Raw genomic sequence first — 12746 nt, 5'->3', positions numbered from 1 at the left:
ATAGAAAGCTTATCTCGGCCGAATTTATGAGGTTTAATCGTAGATGGAGAGCATGCACCCAGTGCCATTCACCTGCCACTATTGGAATCTGTACTTACCGTCCCCAGGCAAGTTGAATTGGTCTAGCTACGGGCTCATACTTCATCCAGAAGTTGTTTAAGTCCCTGCTTCTCGCCCAAGGATTTGACTCTTTAAAGTTAAGATGGCTTACCCACCAAAATGGGAAACAACAACCAGTGATTTCGTTTCTCAATCTTCATCGAAATGACAAGATCACCTCAATGAATACAAGTGAGGGAGCTATGAGATTAGCTGATATCTGACTGCTAATACGTGTTTCGAATCAAGCTTCAGCATGTCTTTCAATTTGTCGCGACGACTTGGTGGTTCAAATGTAATACAAGCACAGCAGAGAACACTAAGAAAAAGATTCATTCCTCGAGAGTTTCCTTTGAGTAGCATTGGGTGCAGATAAGATTGATATTCTAAGCCGACTCAGCTCAAGACTCGCATTATGTAGAATCTCCTTTAGTTGTGGCTCATGCCGCAGCCGTTTTGTTTATGTGCACCGGCTCTCGCTTAACGGAGAAAACAAAAACAATCAACAAAAACAAAAACAAAAACAAAAATCTTTCTCTCTTAAAAACATTGTCTCGTCTCCTTCTAAAGAACCACGGTGGCAGGAAAAAATTCAGAGAATGCAAAACTCAGTTGGAAGCTCACACTCGGATGGGTGTGAGGTTCCAATCTACAAACCTAACTGAATAAGTTTCCAACTCGATCCGCCGTTAATTGGTGTTCGTGTACGTTGAACCCCCCCCGCTTTGACCTGAACCACTGCCGTGGCCGCCCACGGATGCAGAGAGTTTGGTTAATTGGTTATATCAAAGGGTCAGTAGTCTGGTCTGGAAATCGAATCTGGGATATGCGCTTACTGATTGCGCGTACTTACTGGTCAGATATATATTAGAGTCATTAGGATTTTTCTTAGAAATGTTATCTATTACGTCTTGCGGTTATATTTTGAAGATATCTACCATATATCAGCATCATCCTGGTGTCGTTGGAGAAAGGTGGTTTGCAAACAAATCAACAGGGCGCCAGAATTCCTCGACAACAGGACCACCAAAAATAGAGTCCGATCTGTAACTAGCCCTCCAGTCCAGTATTTTCTGCAAGTGAGCTACAAGAATCATGTCGACGTCATATTCCCACGATGCTTGACGTCACTCGACAGCTTGTTTACGGATCAAGACGTGTTCGCGCAGGCATTAGGTAAATGTTCGCTCCGATACGTTGTGCGGACAATAGGAGAATATACCAATCCAATAATCAAGTCATGTTGGCGGATGAAGACTTTTTGAGAATATCATGCTGTGTCATTTTTGAGGTAATAATAATAGTTTGTAGAAACTCAACGCTTGCTTTTAACCTCCATCCCATAATCAACGGTGAAGCCCCCTTCGAGGATCAATAAAGTAGGCTAATGATAGATGATGTTTAGTATGCAAAATGCCATCGCCATTATCCAAAGTCGATGCTTCGGTTTGTAATATGCAAAATTGTCCTCCACGTCTCTACCTTCCCCTGTCAATTCTAAATCCGATACCAGTACCTTAAACCATTTCTGTAGTAGTATCGATAATATCCGGGCCACATATGCTGTCTCGGATCATCCTCATTCAGTACCCAGTGGAACTCAGCCCACAGGCGATCCTGCCGAATCGTACCGTCTAGCCAACGACCGGCCTTCTTCTCTTGCTCTCTTCGCCTAGCACACCACTTCTCACTTGCGATTTTCTCTGGCTCTCGCCCACGTAGACGGACTCTCTTCACTCCTGTCTCAGAGTCGTAAAGTCCTGATGTCGCTTTCCAGCCCAACCAAGTTCTCTGGAATCTCTCCTTATCCTGGTAACCTGGCCAGAGGGTTTCGAATCTCCGCTTAGAGAATGAGGCCTGCAGCGCTCTCCAAGCTCGTACTCTCTCACGAATGCCCTCTGTCCGATCCAACACCTCGTCATAGAACGAAACACTCCTACAACATGTCAGAAGACCAGGCTTGACAGCATGCCAGCTCCCAGGACTTCGAGCCCAGCATAGTCCCACACCTTCCCCTCTGAACACCACATCGAAGACTCTTCCCCAGCCGTTCTCTCCACGCAGATCCTCTTCATCGAACACCATTGCCTCTCGCTGAGCCCTCAAACTGAATCTGGCGAAGCACCGCTTGATGTGAGTCATTTCTTCAAGCGCGCCTTTAAGAGTGCCGTCGTTGTCATAGGGTGTCCACTCGCTGGAGAAGTACATCTTGACAGCACAAAAAGCTCTATTCCAGCCAGAATTCTGATCGAGATGTGGGAAAGGGTTCCGGCGCTCGCGCTCCGCACAATCAGTATCCCAGTTCTGATCGTCGACGAGTTTTGCAAGACGAGTTTTGATCGTTGTTGGACTGATGGGCTCGGGTGTGGAGGGTCGGATGTGCGCTCTCGGGTCTGGGGCGATTTTGAGAGGCTCGGGAGGATGTGAGTGAGGTTTTGGAATGGCGTACTTTCGACAGTCAGAAGTCAATGGCGATGGATCGGAAAGAATATTGTGACTGTGAATGTTCTTGTGGGATCTGCGGTGAAAGTGGATAGGGCCATGGTAGGATTGCTGCTGGGTATTCCGGTCTGTAGAAGCCGTGTCTAGGCCTTGGATTCTGGAAGAGGTGCCTTGTGACGAGGTGTGGTCACCAATAACTTCGTAAGCAATGCCGTCAGAGGACACGTTGAGGCTGAGTGTGCTGATGTTGTTGGCGAGCTCAAGTAAGGCTCTGTTGCTATGGTCTTCCAACGAGGTCCCAGTTGAACTTCGGACAGGGACTCGTTGACTTTCGACGTTAGTGCTCAAATAGACAGCCTTTTCTGGTTTACGACGAATGTTTGATGCGAAGGAGATTTGAGGAACCGTGAGGTAAGTGATGGGTCTGGCATTGATGAATCGGCATGTTGTTCTGGCGCGAGCAGTCGCTGGAGGAACCAGCGATGTCAACCATCCTTTCTTTGTAGAACTTGCTGCCATGCCTTTCCAGAATGCCGTGAAGAATCTTGGTGGACCTGTCCGCCAGTATCGGAACTGGACATTGAAGGATTCTTGTGGTGTGAATGTCAAGGTGTTTCGAGCTGTGTGCTGAGACTGAGGTGTTGACAGATTTTGCGGATGTTTTTTGACGAATCCACGGTGATCGTCTGATTCAGGGCGCTGTCGAAACGGGAATCGAATGTGACTCGCATGTAATGCAGGTAATTGGGAGGATCGATGGGAGACTGGATGGTGTTGTTCGTGGAGGACAGCGGGTTGGAGCGGACGCTAGTTTCATAAGGCGGGCTTATACAAGTCCAGAATAAAGCAGTGAATGAGCATGGGACAAGGGGGAAGTGCTGATATGGGTGAAAACAGAACCTCCATACCAAGGAAGTCGAGGAACAAGGGGGAAAGCGGTGCCAAGTTCTGGAGGCAATAGATTGAATATCGGAGTAAATTACGCAGACTGAAACCATGTGCCAATCATGCAAGATTCAAAATGAGCAGGCAGGAGCTCCACTTGGGCTCTGGCGTGGCGAACGATGAGGCAAGTAAGCAATGGCCAGTCGAAGGATAAGATAAAGAGGATATTCCCCTGATAAAACTCATAACGTTGCTAATCTTGGTATCCGAGGTATTCAGAACAGAATTCAAACATGGAAATTGATCCATCATCCCCAAAACTCCAACCCAATGCCGGTTACCTCGCGCCGCCGAAAGCAAAACCCAAATATGAGCGAGTACTGCCACATTATCTTCAGCCCAAAGTGTCAAAACATGTCTTGCTACCGCCAATTGCCCTGGCTGAGAGAAAGCAATCCTTGAATGCAGTCCAGATCACCCTTTTTACTCGGGCTGACCTCACCACGCATAAACTTCTCAACTTCTTCGCCCACCTCTGTACTGTTCTCCGGATCCTCAAAGATCGCGTGCTCCGCCACTGGCTTTCGCTTCCTATTTCTATTGCCACCGAAATCGGCATGAGTTGGTATGTTCTTGTTCTCGCCAAGCACAGTTCGAGATTGAGGCTGCTTATCTGATCGGCTGCTGGGAAGCGGCCTGCGCCGAGGATTTCCTCCATTCTCACGTGGCAGCCAGTTTTCCTTATCTGAATCTCCAGAAGGTGATCGCAAGAGACCGTCTTTTGTGTAGTCAGATGGATCTGGAGCTGCGTTTGAAGAAATCTTGCTGGGATTCTGCAATCTGGCAACACTGGATACTGATCTTCCAAGCTTTTGTTTCTTGCCTTGCTTAGCAGAATCATGCTTCATAGCTGGTGCGTTACGCTTGTTAGGGTTCGCCTTGAGAGCAGCGCTACTGCTGGAACGAATAAGACTAATAGCTGCCACGGCAGAGCCATGGGACTCATTTTCGGCGAGAGTAGTAAGTTCGTCTCGGACCTCTCCGTCACAGCAAGTTTCCCAGGTTCGAGCGTCTCTCGATCGCCCAGTAGGCAATCGAGGCATTAAGGATACTCCAGGTTGTGTACTGGAATGGCAGGGTCCAAATAAGATTGCACTCTGACTTCTCTGCAAACCCATTCTTCTCTGAGGCAGCATGGAGCCTGAGGAGGAAGTAGGACGGGTAGCGTAGTGGCGTGGTGGTGATGGAGTGGTCGAGATGAGCTCTGCCTTGCCGTCTAAAGAGAGTGATAGTCGAACATTAGATGAGGATGAGGATATAGTCTCATCAATACGCTCTGGGCATGAATTTGGCTGGGTTGCTTTGAAACTAAATCCATTTGTTAGCATGGTAGCACCAATGTATTGGCTGAACTTACATCGCGGGTGTTGTAAATACAGCAGCTTGAGAGGACGCAGGAGTAGAGAATGAGCTGTTGTAAGCGTTCCATCGATTTGCAAGATATCCGGGTGTGGATGAGAATGATTTAGTGGTAGCTTCCGGTGCGGGAAATGAGCTAGACTCGGTGATAGAGGCTCCAGATGAGGTCTGGCGAAATAACGGTGGTGGCAGTGTTGCAACAACCTCTTCAACAACAGCTGCCACCTCCGCGTCGACTTTCTTTTCGATTTCCACAGAGCGTTCCGCTGGTTTGGGCAGAGCAGCTTCTTGTACAACATCCTGGCGGCTTTCTGATTCTTCTTGGCTGGTATTGACGTCTGCTTGCGAACTTGGCTCGGTCTCCTCCATACTTGGACTGCTGCTGTATCCTGCCATAGATGCTGGGTCAGAGGAAAGTGCAGCCATACCTCCCAATCCAAATGCTGCGATCTCGTGAGGTAATAACGGGCGTGATTTGCGTCTGTTTATTTGTCTTCTGTTCTGAAACCATATCTGAAATACGTCAGTTACTGGATATAGCTATGCCGACGCGCCTGGTAGTCCAGGAATCGCGTCTGAGAGTGGATTCCGACCTGTACTTCTTTCTCGTTCAAGGAGACCTTCTCTACAATTTCGGCGCGTGCTAACTTGTTTGGTTTGGGATTCTGTTTATACTCGGCCTCTAGGATGGCCTGGTCCGCAGGACTGTGACATAGCATGTTAGCACATATTTGGCACTAGTTATAGAATACATATGAATCTGGGATTTTCCACAATGAATAGGGAAGACGGCGCTATATTTAAGTGTGCTTCCCACAAACGTACCTGGTTCTCTTCCTCTTCTGCTTATTATCCGACCTTCCTTCAGAATCGCCGATTACCTCTCCCCTAGCAGCATAACCAGTAGACTGTTCCAAGCACGTCTCGAAATCTCCATCACCAGAGCTGGAATCCGAGTGAGTGCGTACTGCCGTGGCCGGAGCAGCAGAGGAGTGGCGGCGGGGTGGAGGTAGGATCGCGTCGCTCATTTTGGCTGATATTCATAACATACCAATGCGCGTAAAGGTGTATGTTTTAGTCAATATTGTATCGTAGTGATTTGGAAAGAATTCGGGTCGTGGAAGCTCAATTGATGTTGGGATATGGACAGCAGTGAAGGAGATATTGAAGAGCGGAGAGGCGCGTTCGCCAATGTTCAAGTCGCGTTGCGAGGTGCAGGGCCGAAGAAATTCCGCCCGGCCCAACCCACTTCAGGCTCTAAGTCAACATCGCGTCCTATCAACACAGCAACAAATGTCTCGTCTATGAAACTCCATTAACGCGTCCACAGTTTGACGAACATTTACGAACATTTCATGAGAAGCCGAAATATCAATATAGAAATTCTATGCATGGCGAGAGTATCCCCAGAGACACAATTGGCAGGGTCCCATTTGAGATATCCCACTGAGTGCTTGAAGTCAACGAATCTGACTTTCCAAAGTACAGCAATTTTTGTCAAAGCCAGCTGCAGCTTTGGAAATAAGGCCATGCTAAAGCAATATCTATCATATTTTGGCTAATGCCATGTTGCAAGTTTCATTGACTCTATGATTATGAAGTCTCCACACCACACCTCCAACTCCTGGATGAGCTTCACCATTCAACGACTTGAGGTGCAACAGTGGTAGATGGTGCCGCACTAGATGTCATTGTTGACGCTCCAATTGCCTCGCTAGATGAGGTTGAGGGTAATGCAACGAAAGATTCTGTATGGGTCGAGTTTGCCGTTCCCGTGGTCGTGTAGTTGGCGGATAGTCTTAGATTACCATTCGCCAGATCCAAGCCCAGAAGAGTTCGCCGGAATAGCTCAAGACTGGCTATTGGTTGATAGTAGGGAACTTTGTGGCCAGCCTTCATTTTGTCAATCAGATGAGCAGGAAGAATCTACGGGTGAGAAGGGCAAAGCAACATACCTCATAGACTCTGGTGAAAGAGAAATTTCCACGTTGACGAACTTCGCCATATTCTGTACCATCTACCATAAATGGTGCATAACCAGCAGCTGCAAACTCCTCTTTGTATTTGTAATTGACGCCAAGGGAGACTGCTTGGCCTCCAAACCTGTTATAGTATCAGCAATGCTCCATAGCTGCATGACAGATGGCTGTAAATCCTACCAATTGCAAATGTAGTCAGCATCACCGTAGATTAAAGACACTCTAACGCTGTTATTCAACAAAATTTCCAGATCCTCGATGAAATTGGGGTACACAAAGTCTCCTGTCTGTTGGAAGGCGTAGTAGATTTCATTATTCGACTGGCTATAATTGAGGTTGACTCCAAGGGCATTTCGCGTAGAGTCCATGTTAAGGTACTCAACGTAGTAATCTGGTGGCGTTGGATCATCTGCTGGATGTCGGATATCGTACGCCCCTCGTCCAGAGTAGTAATAGTACGGTCCTTCGACGTTGTCTCTACACATGTTCTCTGCCTCGGTACAGACAGCTTGGTCGGAAAGACTTGTGAGGTTTGTTCCTCTGCACATTCTGAGCTGATCGAGACAACCGGAGATCATATTGCTGGTAGTTATCAGCAATTGCTCAACGAAATGTGCCTTAGATCCTCACAGTGCAAACTTCTGGTAGTTGTAAACTGACATTGTTAGCTGAAAATCCCTAGTAGGCAATGGATATACATAGACTGTACTCACCAGTATCATTGACTGCTTTGATCCCGTAGGTATCTATACTTTTAATTAGTTATACGTGTACAGGAGATCGGAATGAAGGCTTCACTGTTGACTGCAAACTCAGGAAAGCTATTGTTGATCGAGTTAGCGAGCTTCAGAAACTGGAAATCTTGCAGAACACTGACTGTGCAGCTTGGATGTACTCGTCGATAATGCCGTTGATAATTCCGAGAGAGTTGAAGTTGAGTTGAATTCCCTGAGTAGAGCCATTGGCAATCATTTCGTTTTGTTCGTAGAAGTAGTTGAAGAAAGCTAGAGGATGACGGTTAGGACAAGTGTACGTTTTGATTTCAGGAGCTTACCTGGTCCGTAATGTCCACCATAACTCTCCGTCCAAAGGTTGAATTCTTTGGAAGCTATACTGGAATCTAGTTGTGGAAGTCCGCCTAGAAATCCTTGCAGAACGTGCCAGGCAGCGACAGCTGACAGGTCCGTAGTGTCGAGCGCTGTTGCATTAATTACTGGGTATCGGCCTTCGACTCCATTTACTGAGCTGTTCTGGTAAGTACCCACTGAAGGATTGTTAGCTTAAACGAGCAACAATAAAGTAGTCGATAATACCTAAGTCGAGGCTGCCCTCCCCTTCAGCACCATAAGAGAATCCAACTCCTAGTGGCTGTGACAGGAATAGCATGTTCGAGACCTCGGTCCAAGAGTATGGATTGACCTGCGTTGTAAGGTTCGCAGTAACATTACACGGGCCAAGTTCTGGGAGAAAATGAAATAAGTTTTCATCCTTAAACCACGGAATGCACACCGACCTTCAAACAATCCGATCAGAGAATCCGATCCTGGGCCGCCATTAAGCCAAAGCGTGATGGGTGCATCCTTGGGGTTGTTCCTCGCTTCAAAGAACCAGAAAAATGTATGCGAGTTCTCCTACGATCCATCAGTCACCCGGAAAGTCTTCATACCATATGATTCTTACATCGAGATCAATGTAACCAGAGTAAGAGTTGACTCCGGGAGTCGTCTCACAAACTCCCTCCTTGCCTGGTTCCTTGTACCTGATCGTCACATTCTGAGGAGTGATGATAGTCTTCAATCCTGTTGGATTCGCGGGCAGCTGTCTTGCCAACTTATGGTTGTCAAGAGATCTGGCTTGAAGATTTGGCTGGGTATAACGAATACCATTCACCCCTGCAAACAGTGCCAACGATGATACAAAATACAGAATCATGTTTAGCATATAGGAAGAGAAATCGAGACCACACTCTTTGTCTTGTCCGATGAAAATGCTTGAGGTCAGAGGGAAAAATTGCAGCGACTTGGAGGGGTAGCTCTGTTGTAGCTCAAATAGCTGCTCCAACATGCAGCACACACTAGTGATCTTCTACCGGAGCTTCCGTGAAGTGATAGACAATGTCAGGATGATTTCGAGCCGAAGCCGAGCAAACTCAACTTCGAGGATGCTCCCATGTCGATCGAATGACCAGATGTTCGAACAGATCAACGGGGAGCAGGGGTTCCAATTAAATTGTCCGAGTCTTGCACGCCGACAAAGTTATAATATATGAAGCCCATGCCACGTTGAGTGGGGGATCAAGCACCTAGAAGGGAATGTGGAAAGCCGGCATGGAAAGCTTACGAGGTTGCCCCATGCCATTATAAGCATTCTAGAACGTAATTTGGCAATAAAGCTTGACTCAAAGAGAATCGCCCTCAAAACATCTGCAATAAATAATCCGGATGGACACAACAGAGTCGATCGTAAGAAGATCGTTGCCATCCTCTGAGCGAGGAACTGAACATTTCTGCCTGACTGGCACTCCACCCCAGGAGAAATTCTTAAAACATTTTTGTATCGATATTTACTGATCATGCTGTAGATTTCGATGATACCATCGTTCTTCAGATCTCCAGAAGAAAAGCCATGTTCAAGGCCCTGACAATATGTATGACGACGAAGGGAGGGGTAACTAGGTAATCTTTCTACCTTCCTGGTGGGGTTAGTAATGTTACATCGACCTGCTTAAAAGTTAGAATCAACCTCTCTGAGCAACAGAAATTAACAGCGTCTGGCAGTCTTTGTTTGACTTTGAAAGATAAGAGACACCACTAAATAAGGAAGGTTACTTGATTGTGAAAGCTTGGGGCAATGCGAGGCACTTGCCATGTGACTAATAGGAGATGGGCGCAAAAAGTATCACTGGTGGAGATGTGCCTGAGATCTTCTTTAATGGCCGAATCAAAAGGACTGCTGGCTTTTTGGGTCTAGCTACATAAGCTGCTAAGCAGCTGTGTCTGAAGTCATTGCTACCTCCAACGTTTTGCTTCGTTGTTCATAAAAGTCCCTCCCATCCATCCTTCCTTCCATCCTTCTCAACATGCCCGCTGCATGCGAGATATCCCTGCCCAGAAAATAAAAAGGACTCGTTGTCATCTGTCTCTATCTGTAAGACTGACGGACAAAACATGCAAATATCGCCGAAAAAGAACTTTCTAAGATGCTGCTAAGAAAAGATCGCTATTGCCTCCACGAGATGGCGTTGCGCAGTCTACAAATCGGCATCATCCTCATCTGGAAGGGGCATTTGGGCAGCATCATTCATCTCCTGCTGGTATTGGGCGAGCAACTCAGCGTCAACAGTTGCGGTAGGTGGAGCAAGGGCGGGGGCAGCAACGAATTCCTATGGGGGTAGTCAGTATGTGCATAAAAGAGTATGTGCCAGAGACGTACAAGAGTGGCGTTTCCGACCAGCTTTCGTGCGAGCCACAGGAAGGGCTTCTCGAAGTTGTAGTTGGACTTGGCGGAGATATCGTAGTATTGAAGGTTTTTCTTTCGGTGGAAGGTGATTGTCTTGGCCTTGACCTTTCGCTCCTTGACATCAACCTTGTTGCCGGTGAGGACGATGGGAATATTCTCGCAGACACGGACCAAGTCACCTGAGCCAGTTTCGTCAGTATCTTCACTTGTACCCTTTCCATGTCGCATAATACATACGGTGCCAGTTGGGAACGTTCTTGTAGGTGATTCTAGAGGTAACGTCGAACATGATGATACCGCATTGGCCGTTGATGTAGTATCCATCACGGAGACCGCCGAACTTCTCCTGTCCTGCAGTATCCCAGACATCGAACTGAATATTGCCCAAGTTCTAACCAAGTTATTAGCCGCGCCCAATGAGCTCGTGGTGGGGTGATAGCCATACTGTGCTGAATCCGAGAGGGTGAACCTCGACACCGAGAGTCGCGATGTACTTCTTCTCGAACTCTCCGGTCAAATGACGCTTGACGAAGGTAGTCTAAACATGTGTTAGCCATAGCTTTAGGCCGTGATGAACCGTCGATGCTGAAATGTAGGCAGCGTGGTTCTTGCACTTTCCATCCTGCATCAATAACAGCAGCGCATCCAGCAAGTCGATAAGACTTACCTTTCCGGTTCCTCCATCACCGACAAGTACGAGCTTGAAGGTAGGGATGGTCGACGCTGCTTCGGCCATGATTGTTGATGTGATTGTGAAGTTGTGGACGAGGTAAACAGTCTATCAGGATCGCTTTAGGCTGCGATAACGTTGTTAGCAGACATACATGTAGTGGCAGAAAGGTAGAACAGGATCCTGCGCAGCGGTGAATAATGACGGGGTGCCAACCTTTGTTGCGGTGTTTCGATTGTGGACGTGGTGGAGTATGAGTTGATCTCTCTCGAAGTTGCGAGGATGTTTTGGCAGGCAAAGAGGCTGGCGCTGTTCGAAAAAGCTAAACTAAGCGAAGCACGTGATCATGCCCAAGCGCCTGCCTAGGTAGGTAGGTACCTACTTGCAGCTGGAAATTTCCACGATTCGTCTTGCCATAACATGCAATTCAATTCCGAGTTCGAAGTCCTGCCTTCTCAGACATCTTTTTAGGTATAGAACCACGCAGGTCACGTTCGCATGCTTCTAGAGACTTCACTCACTATACCGAGATACTTACAATGGGACGAATATTTATTTCTGCGATGTCATCCTGCACTTAGATTTATCTATTTCCGATCCTAACGCCATCCATGGAACACCTGCGCTCTGAAATCACACTATCAATTTAACGAATGTTGTCTCCAATGCTCTACGACAGTCAGAGAGGAAGAATATGACATCCAAGAAGACCCCGTCCTCCCCAATTTCGGCTTGGCGTCAGACTTAGCTGCAGCTCCTGCTTTCTCGAGCTGCCACTGATCGCTCTAGAGACTTTGACAAGAACCTCCCGCTATTACAGTCAGTTTGGGTCGCAGGATATCGTGTTGAGCGTGGAAGCTTACACCCTCGTTGCCCTGAACGCACTCAGCAACCCTCTTCAACTCATCATGGTTCGTATTGTTGACATATCCAAACACCCTAATCTGATCTCCTGCTTTCAAGCCTGCAGACTCAGCTGGACTATCTGCCACAACGCTGTTGACCTTCGCGAAAGGAGCGCTTAATGTTTGTGGTTCTGAAGCTGACGGGAGATCCATTACCGAGCTGCTCCTGTCGGTCGTGGGCTCATCCTCTGAACCATTCTCTGCTAACCGTGCAAAGTGCTCGTGGATGTGTTTCTCGATGACGCTCATGAGAGCTTTGTGATCGTTCTTTAGGTAGATGATCCGTGCTCGTGTCGTTCGAACTGGTAAGCTATCAGTATCTGCTGGTGCCAGAATGCGGTTCCATACTCTGCGCTACATCCAAGTCTGCTCGAGGAAATCCATCCGGAGTAAGCAGTCTCGTATTAATATCCACGCCATGCTGCTCCTATCAGCATAGGGTCAGTTTCCAATGATCGCACATACAGAGTCCAAAACTCCTCCCAAAGCTCTGATCTCGGCCTCAAGGTTGTCTTTCTTTGCCTGGAGCTGTGCCAAAGTCAAGCCGCTCGTTTGTGTTCCATTCGTCGCAGGGCCAGATGTAGGTCCAGAAGGGACTGTTGGTGCGTGAAGATTCTCCATTCTCAATGGGAGTCCCATATCTCGTTCTGATGCGCAGTTTTGAGTTCGGAGGGCAGCCTGCTTTTGTTCAGCCTTGCTCCCAGGCTGCGATGGGGGACGTGTTGGCGGGGTAGATTGTGATGATGACTAAGCCAATTACGGTTAAGGTTACCATGCCTCTACCTCCGTACTTGACAACCCACTCATTATAGTATTGAGTCTCAACCAGGGGCAATGCGTGAAAACCAAGTTTGTTTGGTGGCACCATGATATGTTGTAGAGCTCGTT

At 47.5% G+C, this 12746-nt stretch overlaps 5 protein-coding genes across 5 annotated transcripts; all 5 read right to left on the bottom strand.

Moving 5' to 3' along the window:
* Window positions 1-1596: 1596 nt before the first annotated feature.
* ONS95_008085 (uncharacterized protein) lies at window positions 1597-3272 on the bottom strand (the record flags this gene model as incomplete). The annotated part of the gene is made up of 2 exons (XM_058501622.1): window positions 1597-3240; window positions 3267-3272. 2 exons carry the CDS (start codon window positions 3270-3272, stop codon window positions 1597-1599), a joined length of 1650 nt encoding a protein of 549 aa, XP_058362943.1.
* Window positions 3273-3848: 576 nt separating this feature from the next.
* ONS95_008084 (uncharacterized protein) lies at window positions 3849-5873 on the bottom strand (the record flags this gene model as incomplete). Its single annotated transcript, XM_058501621.1, has 4 exons — window positions 3849-4794; window positions 4844-5358; window positions 5439-5550; window positions 5671-5873. 4 exons carry the CDS (start codon window positions 5871-5873, stop codon window positions 3849-3851), a joined length of 1776 nt encoding a protein of 591 aa, XP_058362942.1.
* Window positions 5874-6022: 149 nt separating this feature from the next.
* ONS95_008083 (uncharacterized protein) lies at window positions 6023-9755 on the bottom strand. The gene is made up of 10 exons (XM_058501620.1): window positions 8505-9755; window positions 8338-8455; window positions 8138-8284; window positions 7879-8088; window positions 7702-7828; window positions 7623-7645; window positions 7538-7570; window positions 7455-7479; window positions 6801-7406; window positions 6023-6738 (listed from the first exon to the last, which is right to left on the bottom strand). The coding sequence occupies exons 1-9, from the start codon at window positions 8886-8888 to the stop codon at window positions 7001-7003; spliced, it is 1473 nt and encodes a 490-aa protein (XP_058362941.1). The 5' UTR covers window positions 8889-9755; the 3' UTR covers window positions 6023-6738; window positions 6801-7000.
* Window positions 9756-10074: 319 nt separating this feature from the next.
* On the bottom strand, window positions 10075-11019 carry GSP1 (GTP-binding nuclear protein gsp1/Ran; the record flags this gene model as incomplete). Its single annotated transcript, XM_058501619.1, has 5 exons — window positions 10075-10206; window positions 10257-10462; window positions 10521-10674; window positions 10729-10821; window positions 10951-11019. The coding sequence occupies 5 exons, from the start codon at window positions 11017-11019 to the stop codon at window positions 10075-10077; spliced, it is 654 nt and encodes a 217-aa protein (XP_058362940.1).
* Window positions 11020-11632: 613 nt separating this feature from the next.
* On the bottom strand, window positions 11633-12479 carry NAS2_1 (putative 26S proteasome regulatory subunit; the record flags this gene model as incomplete). The annotated part of the gene is made up of 4 exons (XM_058501618.1): window positions 11633-11764; window positions 11817-12160; window positions 12207-12279; window positions 12324-12479. The coding sequence occupies 4 exons, from the start codon at window positions 12477-12479 to the stop codon at window positions 11633-11635; spliced, it is 705 nt and encodes a 234-aa protein (XP_058362939.1).
* Between the last annotated feature and the right edge of the window lie 267 nt (window positions 12480-12746).

The sequence above is a fragment of the Cadophora gregata genome (assembly GCF_030347475.1).
Source record: "Cadophora gregata isolate MNR1 chromosome Unknown scaffold_2, whole genome shotgun sequence".
Taxonomy (NCBI): Eukaryota; Fungi; Ascomycota; class Leotiomycetes; order Helotiales; family Ploettnerulaceae; genus Cadophora; species Cadophora gregata.
The sequence above is the reverse complement of the archived record's forward strand: the minus strand, read 5'-3'. Positions and strand labels throughout refer to the sequence as shown.

Bases quoted from the DNA above. Each gene is read 5' to 3' on its own strand.
- ONS95_008083 (XM_058501620.1), bottom strand. From the start codon at position 8,888: ATGTTGGAGCAGCTATTTGAGCTACAACAGAGCTACCCCTCCAAGTCG. The intron at 7,571-7,622 runs GTGAAGCCTTCA...TTAAAAGTATAG, and splicing joins TCCTGAGTTTGCAGTCAACA to ATACCTACGGGATCAAAGCA. The intron at 7,407-7,454 runs GTGAGGATCTAA...GATAACTACCAG, and splicing joins AACTACCAGAAGTTTGCACT to CAATATGATCTCCGGTTGTC.